Raw genomic sequence first — 16,314 nt, 5'->3', positions numbered from 1 at the left:
AAAGCACCTGGCTCACAGCAGATTCTGAAATGATAGCTGTGTCTCCTTGAAGCTTAAAATTCAAAGGACAAGACCCCTCCTTCTATGGCAGGAAAGTTAGATGTCCCCAGCAGAAAGGACACACACTCATGCTAATGAGATAAAAATGAGGAGGAGCAGATTTTTCCCCAAGAAGCCTCTGTGGCTAGGAGGGCTGTGAGAGCATGCAGGCTGCAGTGCAGAGCGAAGGAGGAGGGGAAGAGGCAGAGAGATCGTGCAGTGTCGCAGCGCCCACCATGGGACACCCAGAGCACTGTGGTCTTGCTCGCCACTTCACAAGGCTTTGCATCAGAAAACAGACCCCAGAGCTCTGCAGAATCCCGGGATGCAGCCGCAGAGAGAAGGTGAAGAGTGAGGAGTGAGAGTTGACCCAGAAGCATAGAGGGAGGACAGGACCTGGTAGGTATCCAACAGCATCCCCCAGCGCCCAGCGCCCAGCACCCAGCGAGGGCAGGCCGAGCCGTCCAGGCAGCCCCTAGTGTGCCCTCAGCCTGGCTGCCAAGCCAATGATCCAGACTTCACGAAAACAGCCTGTCCTATTGAGCATCCTCTAGAGACTAGACCCCATGCTCCACGTTCCACATGTGCTACTGTGCACTCTTCACCTCCCCAGCAATGCAAAAAGTCCCACGGAACTGATCGGCCCCTCCCAGGCATGGAGGAAGGCTCTTGATTCTATCACCTCTGTGGAGGCACCTAGCATGGCCCTGAGCAAGCCACAGGCACACAATAAATGACATTTTGCAGACATGTGGGAAAGGTCACATGCTGCTCATGACACAGGAGGAGGCTGGGAAAGCTGTTCACCCAGCAGCCAGGAGCTCAGGCTTCTCCTCTGTCGTGAGGCCTCTCCTTGGGCACCAGCGAAGTCTCCACCAGCCTCACCCACAGCAGCCCCACCACTCACAGCCTGCAGTGCTAAGTAAGTTGCCATTGGCTCTGACCCTGCTGGCATGAGTGCTTGAATGACTGATTCCCAGATGCACATGTCAACAGCAGTCAGCTATTGATCTGTGCTGGCTAGCCCTCGGGTAAGAAGTACCAGTAGACACAGTATGTACACACATTTGTATATAGGTGTGTGTGTTTGTGCCCTGGGTGCCAGCCACATGGCTATGCAGCTCCCAACAGAAGAAAGCCCAAAAGCCCTAATGTCTGGTAGTAGCTCATATTTTCTGGTGATGCTAAGAGGCTCCCTTGAGGAGCCGTTTCCTGGGACCCTGGCACACCAGTCTCCAGCTGGAGGATTCCCATGGATCATGAGTATCTAAAGGGATCTATGCCTTGAGCACCATGCCTCGTACACAGTACACACTTCACAACGCTTAGCTATCATTATTTGGCAACTGGGTCCCACTGCATCCAGGTCCTTCCGAAGAGAAGGGAAAGGGCATAAGAGAAATCGAGTACCTATATTATGTTAAGCACTTGACACTTATATTCACAAAACCCCCAGGAGATGGCACGCTAATTATCACCATTTTAAAGATGAGGAAACAGGCTCAGAGACAGGAGGAAACCAGCCTGAGACCATACAATAAAGAAATGTCGGGCTTCCCTGGTGGCGCAGTGGTTGAGAATCTGCCTGCCAATGCAGGGGACATGGGTTCGAGCCCTGGTCTGGGAAGATCCCGCATGCTGTAGAGCAACTGGGCCCGTGAGCCACAATTACTGAGCCTGCGCGTCTGGAGCCTGTGCTCCGCAGCAAGAGGGGCCGCGATGGTGAGAGGCCCGTGCACCGCGATGAGGAGTGGCCCCCGCTTGCCACAACTGGAGAAAGCCCTCTCACAGAAATGAAGACCCAACACAGCCATAAAAATAAATAAAAAATAAATTAATTAAAAAAAAAAAAAAACTTGCTTCCTTTTAAAAAAAAAAAAAAAAGAAATGTCAGAGCAAGACTGCAAACCCAGATCCAGCTCAGCGGAGACTGCATGCACATTTATTCCTCCACTCCTCATTTCCACAAGGAGGGTGTGTCATAGTGAATCCAGGGTGCCCCTCCGCCTCATCTCCACCGCTTCTTGGATGGTGGTGGTAGATGACAGTGGCCAAAGCGTCGTTCACCTGGGGCCTAAGTCTGTGACCCTTTGTGTGGCTGATGGGGGGTGTGTAATCAGAGCCCACTTGGAGACCCAAAACTTCATGCACAAGTCCCCAGGGCTGGGAGCTCACAGGCAGGAGCAGGCCACTACCATCTGGGTTTCCTGCCCTGACTGAGGCTTCTAATTCCACTTCGCAGAGCCCTCAACCATGTGCACCGTTGGGCCATAGGGCTGAGTCCCTCCCCTTTGATGAACAAGTCTGTGTCTTGTGCTCTTTGCATAGAGCCCATGTTCCCAGTATCTCGCTGCATAAAAGGGCACAGGCCAGGGGATGGCTTTCCTCTGCCCCAGGAGCCTTAACTGGGAAGGCTCGAGTGGCCAGAGTCCAGCGTCATCCAGGGACGTCTTCACTCACACGTTGGTAGCAGCTGGGACTTTCCACCAGAGCGCCCACAGGTGGCTTCTTCATATGGCGTGGGGTTCTCCCAGCATGGTGGCTGAGTTCCAAGAAGGACCATCCCAAGAGCAAGAGTGAGCTTTCCAACAGAGCCACCGACTGCTGCATGGCCCTTTATGAGGGAAGTCACAAAGAGCCACCTCTACTGCATTCCATTCATGACAAGCAAGTCACTAAGTCCAGTCCAGATCCAAGGAAGGGGGAGCCTCACCAATGGTCTTGGTGAGGAGGTGGTCAGTTCCCATTGCCCAAGAGTCTGTGGGTAGGAGATATGGTCCTACCTTCTTTGGAGAAGCACCCTGGAAAAGAGGAAGTGTGATAAGTAAGATTCAGGGACTGAACACATTATGGCAGAGAAGGGGGTGAGCCAATCTGGGCAGGGAGCCCCCTTTGTCCTTCAAAGATGTCCAAAGTTCCCAGCAGCAGCAAGTGCTCCCAACTTCAGGTGTACATCACAACAGCCCCAGTAGTCAGCTCATTAGAGAAAAGATGCTCTAGCCCCCAGCCTAGCCAAGGGCCCTAGTCTGCCCCAAGAAAACACCAAAAACTGAGGGACATACCAGGATAGGGTGAATGTGTCCCATGCCTGAAGGTCTTCCATCTCTTTTCCTGCTTCTCCAGGGAAAATAAACACCCCATTTGGGAGCTGGAGCCTTGTTTCATCAAGACAACCTTTGGTCTTCCCTGCTGGTCCAGGGTTAAGACTCCACGCTTCCATTGAAGGGGGCACAGTTTCGATCCCTGGTTGGGGAACTAAGGTCCCGCATGTCACGCTGCACAGCCAAGAAAAAAAAAAAAGACAACGTTTGACCAGAGTAAATGCAGCCATTATCTCTCTCTGTCACATCGACCTCAGAGTTTAGACCTGTCTCCAAGAATTCTGGGAAGGTCCCATCCATTTGTGCAAAGAACATCAGGAGAAGGAAAGTACTGTAAGGAACCAAGAGGGGAGATGAGCAAACTTGCTTCAAGGGCTGCTGCACATCTCCATCAGGAGGGAGCAAGTAATCAGAATCACCCCAGAGCCTTAGAACATTCTGCTTTGGACTTGAGGCTGAATGAGAGGAGCCATTCTCCCTTCTTCTGCAGGGCAATGGCTGGGGTCCATGGTCTCATAAGGGCAATTGGAGCATCCAAAACAGGGAAGAAGAAGCTGAGACTATGGTGTGTGGGGAGTGGCGGAGGAGGGGGAGTCACCTCCGCAGAGGGGAGCAGACATCCCCAGCCAGCTGCATGAACTGTGCTCACAGCCACGTGGGGGACATGCCTCAAGGACTGCCTGAACCTCTGACAGCAGGAGAGCGAAGAGAGCTGAGACCTTACAGAAAGGAGATGACCTGAAGAAATGTTATTATGATTGTGACCCTATATTTCAAAGCAGGCTGGTAAGGTCTAGGAGGAGCACAGGCTACAGTGGATTTTAATGACATTTAAAATCAACAACAGAAAAATGTCACAATTTGGCATGCAACTAATTACCTAATGAAAAACACAAACATGGCCGTCAGAGGGATCAGAAGATGTGGAAATCACTGTGTGAGGGAGAAACCTGAGTAGACTTCATGGATGCAGGGGCTGAGTTCAATGACCATTAAATGAAAAATTCAAGAGATGGGGGTGTGTGGTGTGGGGTGGTGGACACTGGTCTGGAAGGCACAGGTCTAAACTTGAATCCTCACCGGTTCCCACTTGGGCTCATCTCACTCCTCCTGGGAGGAACAGACAGATTACACTGAGCCCTGTTTAGGGCCATGCCCATGCCTAGCCCTGCATGATTCTCTAAGCACAATAAGGAGATGGCCAGGAGCTCTTTGTCCTGCAGACCTTCTGGCCATAGCCCCTGACTAATGGAGAATGTCTCTGCCCAGCAGCAGGGGTGGATGGGAGGAGTGCCCTAGAGATGTGTGACCTTGCCTCCTTGAATACCAAAGGCACATGGCCTCAACCTTTCCCAGAAAAAGCATTTCACTTTAAATTCCTCCCAATTTCAGTCAAAATTATTTTAATGATGATTAAAATTACATGAGTGTCTTCATGCAATTTTAATGTTCTCCACCAACAAATTCTGCAAGAGAAATCCCCGAGGCATCCCCATTGATCATTCTAAGTAGACACAACAAAGCATTTAAAGACAGGAGTTTTAACCAGGAAGAAAATGAAATGAATATTTCATTTATGGTGAGTCATCTAGTGAGAATTTTTTTCTAATTTATTCATTAAAAAATCAAACAACTAAATCCAACCTCTTGTAAAGGCATTGACCAAGCAGATACTAACCTCTTGGATTAACTGAACATTCTTTCAGCCAAGGTTCCTTGTAACAGTTGGACAGGATTTACAGGTCAATAACCTCTAAGACCATTTTGCCAACCAAGTGAGTTAATTCGGTCATATATGTTGCAAAGATAGATGCCCTTGTAATGTTCTACTTGTCCCTAGATCTCTCACTGCTACTATCATAATATCCCCACAACTCAGCATCTGGGAATCAAAAGTTTCTGTCTGGAATTTGAGAACCTCTCAGAAGATTCCAAGAGACCTCAGAAGCATTACACAAATCCTGGATCCAGGTAAATTCAAGCGAAATGTTAATGAGTAATAAAGACTTTATGTGCTATTGTTAGACTATAAAGAATCTGGCTGGCCTTTGTCCCTGGTTCCTGGGAGGTAACCTCTAAATCCTTGGAATTTCTGAGAGATAGGAGTGTCTTTGCTACTTAGGGTGGGCTTATTGCTAGCTTTATGCTAATGAGATGACTCAGGATGGGGGCTGGCCAGCCAGAGAGACCAACCATGTGGTTAGAGGGTTGAGACTTTGAGGCACGTGAGATCAGCCCAACCTCTGGGGAGGGGAGGGAGATGGAGATTGAGTTCAATCATATGGCCAATGACTCAATCAATCATGCCCACATAAGGAAACCCCAATAAAAATCCTAGCTCCTGAAGGTGGGGTGAGCTTCCTGCTTAGTGATTCATATCAATCAATGTACCAGGAGGATGACCCACCTGAGGACATGAAAGATTTGAGGTTAGGGACCCTCCCAGACTTTTCCTTCTGTGTCTCTCCATTTGGCTGCTCTTGACTTGTATCCTTTATAATAAAACTGTAATCATAAGTATAGTACTTTGAGTTTTGTGAGCTTTTCTAGTGAGTTATCAAAGCTGAGGAGGTAGTGGAAACCCCCATATTTGTAGCTAATTGGTCAGACGTGAAGCTGACCTGGCAGCCCCCCTTCCCCATCTGAAGCAAGGGCAGCCTTGTGAAGGACGGTGCCCTAACCTGCGGGGTGTGAACTAACTCTGAGTAGTTACTGTCAGGATTGCATTGCAGCTGTGCCTCCAACTAACTTATATTCATACTAAGGGGCTCTGAGGAGACACAATTTCCTAACCCAAATTGGTGACTAATTGCGCAGAGAGGGGTGTTGGTGACACCATTACAGGTCCAAAGCGTAGATTGTTGGGTTTGGGGGCGTGGTAGTGATGTTGAAAACTGGGCCTCTGTGCACTGGTGCTGAATCGAATCTCAGAGACAGAGTTTTGGGTGAAGTAGAAAAGAATATCTTTACTGCTTTGCCAGGCAAATGGGGGTGCAGTGGGTTTGTGCCTCAAAAACTGTGTCCCAACCAGAGGAGATTTGGTGAGGAGTTTTATAGCAATGGTTCAAGGGTGGGGTTGCTGATAAAGATCAGGGTGTCCTTTAATCTGTCCTCAGGTGGTCTCCTGATGAGCTTCTCAATGTTATCAAACTGTGATCTTCTCTGGAATGAAGAATGCTAATATCTTCCATTTGTTGGGGATTTTAGTCCTGTAGAAGAGCTCAAAGATATTGTAATGTGTGTCCCTTGAGGAGGAACCAGGACCCTGCCCCCGAGGCTGCACTACTGTTTCTTTACAGCTCCTCCCTTGTCTATGCACCCCTCCCATCCCTGATTAGCAACTGTTGTAACCTGCCCTTTGGAACTCAGGGAAGTTTATGGAGGCTGGAGTCTAATCCCTACGAACAAGAAATGAGGGACACAGAAAGGCTTCCATGCCCAGGAGCCCCACAGGGTCCTGCTCCATTTTAGCAGAAAGAATTCTGAGATGGTTTCCAAGATTTCTGTCCCCTGGTGTCCACACCCAATAATAATCCTCCCCACTTGAGCAGGATGCAGCACTGTGAATATGGAGGATTTCACTCCTGTGATTAGGTAATGATATATAACATCACGATTTCAGCCTTGTAAGACCCTGAGTAGAGCACCTGGCTTAACTGAGCCCAAACTTCTACCATGAGATGATAGATGATTGTTGATTTAGGCCACTAAGTTTGGGGCCATTAGTATGCAATACAAAATGAACATGTGGGGAAATCTGTACCAGTAGGGAAAGTAGGAGGACACAAACACAAACCTCCCCAAGGTCAAAGAATATTCAGTTGCACATTCTGTCCTGCCAAAGGCAAATGGGGGTGGTTCAAAAGGAGAGCAATCAGAATGGGGGGAGGCAAGAAACCAGATTCTAAGATGGACTCAAGGAGCTCTTGGGCTGGAGAAAAGATGTTTGATCTCAAAAGAAGAGGCTTAATTTCTGTCTTCAAACACTGAATGAGCTGTCCTATGTCAGAGGTATTAGACATCCCCAAGTGACCCAAAGCACAAGATGGATGGTATCTCAACATAAGGAAGAAAGTTCTAGAGTAACATTGACATATATACACTACCAAATGTAAAATAGATAGCAAGTGGGAAGCAGCTGAATCGCACAGGGAGATCAGCTCGGTGCTTTGTGACCACCTAGAGGGGTGGGATGGGGGGATGGGAGGGAGATGCAAGAGGAAGGGGATATGGGATATATGCATACGTATAGATGGCTCACTTCGTTATACAGCAGAAACTAACACAACATTGTAAAGCAATTATACTCCAATAAAGATGTTAAAAAAAAAAAGAGGAAAGTTCTAACACCCAAGATGCCTAGAAATGGAAAGGACTGCATTTATTATTTAGACTCCTAATTCATTACAAATTCTTAATTAATTCCAAGTACACAACATACAATTGAATTAAATGGGAAACTAGGAGAGAAATCAGGGTAAACAAGTGGAGACTAGAAAACGAACCATAGTCATGAGTTGCATTAAAAGCTCTTCCAGCCCACAGTCTCTATGATTCTATGTTTAAATGCCCCTTCAAAGGGGCAGTACCACTTTCACAGATTGAAGCTAAGAATGTGGGGGGGAATGGAAATGATATTGTGCCAGGGACAGAGTGACTCCTGAATCCTGCCCTGCTCGAAAGCTGTCCAAAAGAAGATCATAAACCAAGGAAAAGGAAGGCTTTTGAACACTTTAGAGCTTTAGCCCAAACATCAGTGTAGAATTCTACCAAGTGTGACTGCATCTTGTAGAATACTCCTTTGACTTTTGTGAGGGTTTTCTGATGGCCTAATGCCAAAGCACTTTAAATACCTACCCTATCATTTCACCCCCAAAACAGAAGCCTGGGTCTTGGACCTTATCACTTCTAACTTGAGAAAAGACAATTCCTGCCAGAGAAAAGCAGAAGAGAGTAAAGGAGACCAAAGCAAGCCAGGAAAGGAACCCAATGCTCAGAGGGAGCTGAGCTAGGCCACCCACTCCAGACCTTTCTCTACCCAGGGAGAGGCAATTTGGACTGTTTGTCATCCTGGGGTGTCTCTTGACTGTTACCATAGACATTCTCTTCACCCCTCTGTAGGATTACAGTCTCCATTTTCTGAATTCCATGTCATCTTTCTTGCTTGATGTGTTTGTTTAGTTGGAGCACACCCTCCAACAGCTTTCTAAGAAAAGGTAATAGAGGTCAATTTTAACCCTTGCCTGCCTGAAATACCATTAGTCTTTCTTCTCCTTGACTGTTGTTTTATTGAGCATAGAATTCTAAGATGCAAATATTTTTCTCAGACTGTGAAAGCATTGCTCCATTCTCTACCACTTTCCTACATTGCTCTTGAGAAGCCTGAAAACATTCTGATTACTAGTCCATTGTACATGGTCTGTTTTTTCTCTGTGCTTTGGTGTGGTTTTTCTTTTTTTTTTTTTTAATTGAATTACAGTTCATTTACAATACCATGTTAGTTTCAAGTTTACAGCAAAGTGACTCAGTTCTATATATATAAATATATATATATCTTTTTCAGATTCTTTTCCATTATAGGTTATTACAAGATATTGCATATAATTCCCTGTGCTATACAGTAGATCCTTGTCATTCAACTATTGATATTTTATATATAATAGTGTGTATCTGTTAATCCCATACTCCTAATTTATCCCTCCCCCCCCATTTCCATTTGGTAACCATAAGTTTGTTTTCTGTGTCTGTGAGTCTGTTTCCGTTTTGTAAATAAGTTCATTTGTATTATTTTTTAGATTCCAAGTGATAGCATACAATATTTGTCTTTCTCTGTCTGACTTACTTCACTTAGTATGATAATCTCTAGGTCCATCCATGTTGCTGTAAATGGCAATATTTCATTCTTTTTTTATGGCTGAGTAGTATTCCATTGTGTGTATATGTATATATATATATCACATCTTCTTTGTGCATTCATCTGTTGATGGACATTTAGGTTGCTTCCATGTCTTGGCTATTGTAAACAGCACTGCTATGAACATTGGGGTGCATGTATCTTTTTTAATTAGAGTTTTTGCTTTTTCTGGATATATGCCCAGGAGTGGGGATTGCTGGATCATATGGTAGCTCTATTTTTCATTTTTTAAGGAAGCTCCATCCTGTTTTCCATAGTGGCTGCACCAGTTTACATTCCCACCAGCAGCGTAGGGGGGTTCCCTTTTCTCCTGGTGTGGTTTTTCTTATTCCTAACCACTGGATGCCTTCTCAGTGGGCCCTCTCAATCTGGAAATTCGTGTCTTTCAATTCTAAAATTTCCTTCTTGTATCATTTCTGTCAGTTCCCTATTCTCTCCTCCCCCACATGCAAGCTGGGTGAGGCAACCTCAGAGGTGACAATGAACGCTGTAAGCAGCAGGCTTGCATATTTGCTCAGCTCTGAGCCCCACCCGGGGTATCAGGGGAAGTAGTTCCCGCATTTTCCAGCTTTGGTTCTAGGGAATCAGGGCCTTCCTTTCCAGAAGTATTGTCTAAGTAGAAAAAAGCAAGCTAATTCTCTAACCCCAAAAATGTCCAAAGCCAGTGAAAAACCAACAGCTCTGCAGTACTCAGAATCACCCTGTCATCTCAGAGCCCATCTGAGTAGTGTGGCCTGAATTTACCAATTCAGTGCTATTTCTTCTAGTGAACCTTGATGCCCGCCCTCTGCATCTCTCTCCCTATAAGACAAAATTCCTCCCTGTATATACTTCCTACACTACTTTTTTTTAATTTAATTTTTATGTTATATTGGAGTATAGTTGATTTACAATATCATGTTCATTTCAGGTGTACAGCAAAGTGATTCAGATGTATATATATATATCCATTCTTTTTCAGATTCTTTCCCCATATAGGTTATTACAGAATACTGAGTAGAGTTCCCTGTGCTATACAATAGGTGCTTGTTGATTACCTGTTCTATATGTGGTAGTGTGTATATGTTAATCCCTTCCACCCAACTTCTATTGCAAATAACTTTCTCCCCTCCATTTTCTCTGTTCTTTCCTTCTGAAACTTACATTAGCTCAATGTTAGACCTGGACTTCATGGATTATCTAATTTTATCTTTTCTTCCCTATTTCTCATCTCTATTTTTTTGTACTTCTGTCTGAGAGACCTCTGAAAGTTTATCTCCCAACATATCTATGGAATTCTTAAGTTCCTGCTATTATATTTTTAATCTCTAATAACTCTTTCTTATTTTCAGACTTTTTCTTTTACACAGCAGCTTCTTCTCATCTGGGGAAGGCAATATTTTGTCTATTTAATTATGGTGGGGTTCTAAGCTTTCTTCTGCTTCCCACCATATCTTTGGTACCCTTCTTTTTTCCTGTGGTTTTTGTTTGCTTCTGTTTTGAATTCTTGACATTGTTTTGCCTCTTGTTCACACTAAAAGCATTCTTCAAATGCCTGGTGGCTTTCAGCTACCCATAGTTCAGGCTGAGGAACTCAAGCTGGTTCTGAAAGCACGGCATGGAAGGGGAAAGCTTATCAGCTGAGGAGTGACAAGGATCCCACTGGCTTTTTCTTTACTGAAGAGTAAGGAATTTTGCTTTTCTTCAAGGCCCACTGCACATAAGAACTGCTGTCCCAGAGATGGCTTCTCTCTCTGTACTCTCATGCATGCTCTGTCTACATTCTGTCTACACTGTCTGCCTACACTGTGATGGGAATAGCTATTGAAGCCCCTCTGGCTTGACCAGGCACAAGACAGCAGCCAGTGTATATGCGCCATGAAAAAGACATATGTTCCATAAGCTTCCCATGGCTGACCACTTCTATGTGGAAAAGTGATGCAGACTCTTTAAACAACTAACCTTCTCTCTATGCTGCTCTCTCCTGGCCTTCCAAATTTCAGCCTGTGAACTATTCCATACATAGTAAATGCCATCAGGGGGGCTGAGGACCAGCCACAGGCAGCACAGCCATCTCTCTGATCCTCACAAGAACCGTCCTCAATGAGGATCGGTGACTCCACCTTCAGAGGAGGATATCAAGGTCCTCACTTGGCTCTGATGTCAAAGCCCAGGTTTGTGCCATGGCTGGCCTTCACCTTACCCTGTGGAATTTACTTTTGTTCTGCAAAGAGAATGTGGTTCCCAGGGAGACAGGGTGCCAGCGTTCCATGTAGAACTGCCAGGCAGTGTGGTAAGGGTACTGAGGGAAGACCCCAGAAGATGCTGCTTCTCCTGCTTAGCTGTCTCTTGCCCACCGCCAATGGGAAGAGCTGCCTCCAGTGCTGGCCAGAGCTGCCTGCACTGATAGACTATGACCTGCAGATTCTTTGGGGCATCCCAGGGCCACCTGCGGAGCTCTCCCACAGCCTCCACTCCCTATTTCTGGACAGCCATGCTTTCCTCGAATCCTGGTATCTTGGTGAGGCACAGCCAGGAGACCAGGGGTCAGGGCTGACCCCTTTACCTGGCCCAGGATCTTAGTCTCCTGACTTCCCTTTGTCCCAAATCCCATTCTCAGGTCAAGACCATTTGGAGGAAGCAGCAGGAACATTATTCACTCACATAGATAAAGCCATTAAGAAGTTTCGAGATGGTGAGGAAGCCTAGTGTCTTAGGGCCCCAGGGCTTGGGTTGACAAAACCTGGCCCTCCAAGGCATTCCCAGAAGACCACTAGCCGGGGGTGCGGAGGTGTTGTGAAGGGTGGGGTCGGAGACAGCAACTATCTGTGTGCACTACAGAGTTTCTGTCTGAAAAACCTGGTTTGAATTCCCAACCTTGAGAAAGTTATTGATTCCACTTATGAAATGTAGACAGCTTCTTCCTTCCTGCTCCACCCAGATAAACCATCACTTCTGGAAGAGGTTGATGTCCTGAAGCAGCAGTTTTCCAAGCATCTGGAGGACCTATCTGAAGAGCTGAAGGAGAAGGGTGAGAGGTGGGGCTGGCCCCTGCCTGCCCCGCAGCCCTTCACCTCCCGGAGACCTAAGGAGGCAGAGTCCAATCTGCAGCTCCCCGCCCCCAGGCCCCTCCCCAGGAGACCTCACCCTTCCCTCGCCCAGGGCGCCTGACCACACCTTCTCCCAGCTTCGTTTCCTGCTCACACCCCGACCTCTCCCGGCTCTGTCTGCCCAGAACCTCAGTCTTTCTACCGTCTCACCCTCCCGGGCAGCCTGCAACGAGTCCTGTGGTGAGTATTTTGGGGACCAGGCCTGGGTGAAGGCTGAGGGACACCTGGCCCTCGCTAAGGCTCCTGCCCCTTCTCTCTCTCAGACATCCGCTCCACCCTGGAGGTCATCAACTGTGCCAACTGCAAGACACACTTCCTCACCTGCCAAGACGCCAGTCTCTGCCCAGGTCAGTGGCCGGCCAGCCATCTTGGCCTGCAGCCTCTCCACCTCCACCTCCAAGTCCATTGTTGTCTCTGTCTGGACTGTCTTTCTTGTCTATACCGATATCCCTTCTTGCTCTCCATCCTTCCTGGGGAAGGTAGCACCTCCCAAGATGTCTGGATTCCACGTGTCCAGCTTCAGAGCCACCTGCCTCTAGGACATGCCCCCTGGGGGTCCGTCAGGTCCTCAAAACCAGCATGCCTGGGGACATGTCCAAACCCATCTCCACCCCAAAATCTGCTTTCCCTCAGGACCCCTCTCTGCAAATGTCCCACTCAAGCTCTCGACCTCCTAAACCAGGAGTCCCCTCCCCCTTACTCAGTGCGTGTAGTCACCAGGTCTTGCTAAACAATTCTTCAGTGTGTTGCCATATGGTCCTTCCAGCATCTGCCACTCCTCAGGCAGCCTCACATCTCACCTGGATTATGGCAGCATCTCCTAACTGGCTTCCGAGACCCTGTTGGCCCCGTCTCATTCAGCAATCAAAGAACCCTTTCCCAAGGAGCCAGTCTACCTCCGACCCTTCCTGTTATAACTTTCCCAGGGGCCCCCAGATAAAGTCCACCCCCCTCCTCGGGAGGCCCTGCTCACCTCCCCGCTCCCCAGCCACATGGAGATGCTGACACGCTGGACAAACGGCTTCATGCCTCTGTCCTTGAACACTCTGTGTCCTCTGCCTGGAACATAATTTGGCCCCTTGACCATCTGAACTGAACTCCTACTGGTCTTTCAAAATCCAGCTCAGAAGTCCTGTTTCCCGAGAAGCTTTCCCTGACCAGCTCCTACTCTCCAGGCTCATGGGCGCTCCCTCAGATCACTCCTCCTCCCTGCCCTGCCCCGCTTCCCTGGGACACCACAGCAGAATCGTTTGCTTGTCTCCCTCCTAGAGAGCAGGGATCCTGTCTTACTCATCCTTAGATGTAGGTGGGCACACAGTAGGTGCTCAGTGTCTGCAAACAAGTGACTGAGTGGGTGAATTAAAGAAGGAGAGAACGCAGTCTCCTCTCAGAGCTGAGATGGCCCCGCCTGCTGCCCAAACACTGGCTCCCCCTTTCCCAACCCCTGCAGGGACCAGGAGGAACTTTGTGTGGGCTGTGAGCCTCAGCATTGCTCTGCCCCTGGCGACCCTAGCTGGAGGTGGGTGAGTGCCTGCTCCAAGCCCCAGCATCCCCAAGGAAGACACGCCTACTCCTAGACTGACCCATCTCCACCCTGATTCCTGGCCCAGATGTTACATTTTCTGGTTCGAGAAGAAGAAAAAGAAGAAGGAGAAGGAGGCAGAAAAGGAGGTCCTGGGGCATCCAGAACTCCCATGGAGGGGAAGCTGTGTCGGCCTGGGGGCAGCAAGGCTAGCGACCCCAAGTCTGGCTCCCGGGGCCTCACATCCAAAGGAGTATAAGATCAAGGGCCGGGACTCAGGAGGGCCACCATCAGCCCCCAGTGCGAGCAGACCCACCCAGGGCCAGGCACCCGGGACAGTGCAGTAGCCATGCTCCAAGTCTCCACCTGACTTGCAAAGTGTCCCCTACCCATAGCTGTCATCATCCCTCTGCAGCGACCCCTCCACCCTTTGCCACCCTGCTCCCTGACTGCACAGACTACCAACACGCCCCCCTTGCCCTCTGCTCCTGGTTGGGTTTGGCCAGCAGGAGGTCAGAGGCAGAAGCAGACCTGCTTCTCCTTTCTCAGCAGGGACCCAGCAGGCCACTTGTCAACTGAACAAAGGTCTCAGGTGCTGTCAGGAAGCGCTCTTGTCTCTGGGCTCTGGTAACTCTCCCTCCCCCGACCCTTCCAACCTGGGGTGGTAACAGTTCCGAAGTTCTGAGGCCCAAGAGACCGCACTCTCTCTTGGGGTTTCCCTACTCCCATGCTTTGTAAATAGCCTCTATTAAAATACCCTCCTCGTATTCTGATGGACTGTGCCATCCGCCTTCTGCGGGGTCCTGCACAGTGGCAGTCGACACTGTGACCCTCCCCATGCGGGCCCGCGAGGACTGTCTCATGTCCTCACCCTCTTCCTGCCAGGCCACCACCCTTTCCTTCCAGAAAGATCCCTCCCCTGGTCCCGGCAGTCGCAGCTCTGCAGGATCACACTAGCCTCACCTGATTCCAACACCAGAGATGAGGGCAGCAACGGCCTGGCTTCCTCAGGGTGTCCCCATGTCTAGGTGTGGAACAGAGGTGGTAAGGGGCCAGCCGGAGGCCCCAGCAAGAGCGGAGACTAGCAGAAGAAACCAGAAAACAGGCTCCAAGTCACACCAGTAGCAGACCTCACCCACGTCCTGGCCAGGATGTCCACCCTGGCGCCTCCCAGGTCGCCGGTGGATCACTGGTGCTGCTGACGATGGAATATACCGGCTCTGCCTGCGGGAGAATGTGGCCTTGTCCTGCTCCATCCCCCTCCAGATCCCTTTCCTTCTCAGCCCCCAAGGCTGCCGAGTTAAATGGAACCCCCGGGACCCCCAGGCAAGGCTCTGCCCTTTTGCCTCAACCCTGTGCCCCTCCTCACTGATTCCCCAGGCTCTCAGCTTTGGCCCAGGCTCTCCCCAGAGACTGAATGGGAGGCCACACCCAGATCCAGGGCCCTAGTCTGCAGGTCAGCTCCTGGGGGCTGAAAGGAAGCAGGTCTGAGGCCAGAGCTGTGGACGGGCAGCCCAGACCCTGGACTCGAATCCTGGCTCTGACATTGAGGTTCTAGGTTCCCCCCTCTGCATCTGTTTCCCCATCTGAGCACAGAGTGTGGGTTGAGATGTTCTAGCCAGGCTGGTATGCCCACTGGGTTCATATTTGCCATCCTATATTTGCTCATGCTGTGGGTCCAAATTCAGTGCCTTGTTCCCTTCGCCTCCTGCAGCCCACTGAAATCCTGCTGGGGCCCATAGCCCAGCTCCTAAAACAGGGTTTCCTGTCTCCTTTGGCCCTGCCGGTGCTCCCTCCTTGGAGCTGGTGGCCAGGCTGGAAGCAGGCTGACTTCAGCATCACTATCTAGCAATGAGGGCCACTCCCTAGGGGGGTGGGCGGGGTGCGGGGAACACTACAGAGACCAGGGCAAGACATAAACAGAACATAAACAGCAGCCTGGGCAGAGAGTACCACAGCCAAGGGCAGTTGTGGGTACCCAGCTGCAGGCATCTCCAGCTCACCCAGCCAAGAATCCAGGAAGGCCTCCCAGAGGTGGTGTCTTCAACTGTGAGAGGCCAGGGAAGGCGGAAGGGAGGGAGGAGTGTTTTCATCAAAGATTCAGCATTGCAGAGGAGGTGCAAGAGACCTTGATAGGGTCAGGAACTCCAAGAAATATGGCTGTGGGGAGAGGCCCAGGTAAGAGGCCAATGAGAGGCTCCCAAGCCCATGTGGGTCCAAAGCAAGCCTGAGAAAAGAACCCACCAACAGACTCCGGGGAAAGCAGGTGGGCAGAGCAGGCTGGGGGAGAGGCAGTGGAGGGTTTTGTCAGCAGCAGGCCATGTCCCAAGGCGAGGAGTCCATAGATATAAGGTGTTTGGGGAGAGCATATGGTGAGGACCTACAGCCATTCTGAATGAGTGGGCAGAGCCCCTAGGCAGCGGTCTTGGCCTTCCAGGGGACTGTGGTTCTCTGCATGTCTGTGAAAGCTGGTTACCACCCAGGACATAGAAAAAGTCAAGCTCCCTTGGCCTTGATGTTGTTTTCCTATTTTTATTCAAATTGGGACTTAGACCACTACCTCAAACGTATCCAAGGCAACTATTTTCTGGTGCCTGCAGTAAAAGCAAAAGACCCTGAGTATAATTTATATGAAGTATGTTTGTCTGT

General features: G+C 49.2%; 1 protein-coding gene across 1 annotated transcript; it reads left to right on the top strand.

Annotated features, from left to right (window-relative positions):
• Positions 1 to 11,355: 11,355 nt before the first annotated feature.
• Positions 11,356 to 15,514, top strand: TEX51 (testis expressed 51). The gene is made up of 8 exons (XM_061190635.1): positions 11,356 to 11,554; positions 11,654 to 11,728; positions 11,975 to 12,064; positions 12,407 to 12,490; positions 13,594 to 13,662; positions 13,754 to 13,873; positions 14,840 to 14,991; positions 15,380 to 15,514. The coding sequence occupies exons 1-8, from the start codon at positions 11,356 to 11,358 to the stop codon at positions 15,512 to 15,514; spliced, it is 924 nt and encodes a 307-aa protein (XP_061046618.1).
• The last annotated feature ends 800 nt before the right edge of the window (positions 15,515 to 16,314 follow it).

The sequence above is a fragment of the Eubalaena glacialis genome, chromosome 1 (assembly GCF_028564815.1).
Source record: "Eubalaena glacialis isolate mEubGla1 chromosome 1, mEubGla1.1.hap2.+ XY, whole genome shotgun sequence".
NCBI classification, from domain to species: Eukaryota; Metazoa; Chordata; class Mammalia; order Artiodactyla; family Balaenidae; genus Eubalaena; species Eubalaena glacialis.
The sequence above is the reverse complement of the archived record's forward strand: the minus strand, read 5'-3'. Positions and strand labels throughout refer to the sequence as shown.

What these genes read in the sequence shown, in the direction of transcription:
- TEX51 (XM_061190635.1), top strand. Translation starts at nt 11,356, where the DNA reads ATGCTGCTTCTCCTGCTTAGCTGTCTCTTGCCCACCGCCAATGGGAAG. An exon ending in CATTAAGAAGTTTCGAGATG is followed by an intron (nt 11,729 to 11,974) that starts GTGAGGAAGCCT and finishes TGCTCCACCCAG; the next exon opens with ATAAACCATCACTTCTGGAA. An exon ending in GTCGGCCTGGGGGCAGCAAG is followed by an intron (nt 13,874 to 14,839) that starts GCTAGCGACCCC and finishes GGCGCCTCCCAG; the next exon opens with GTCGCCGGTGGATCACTGGT.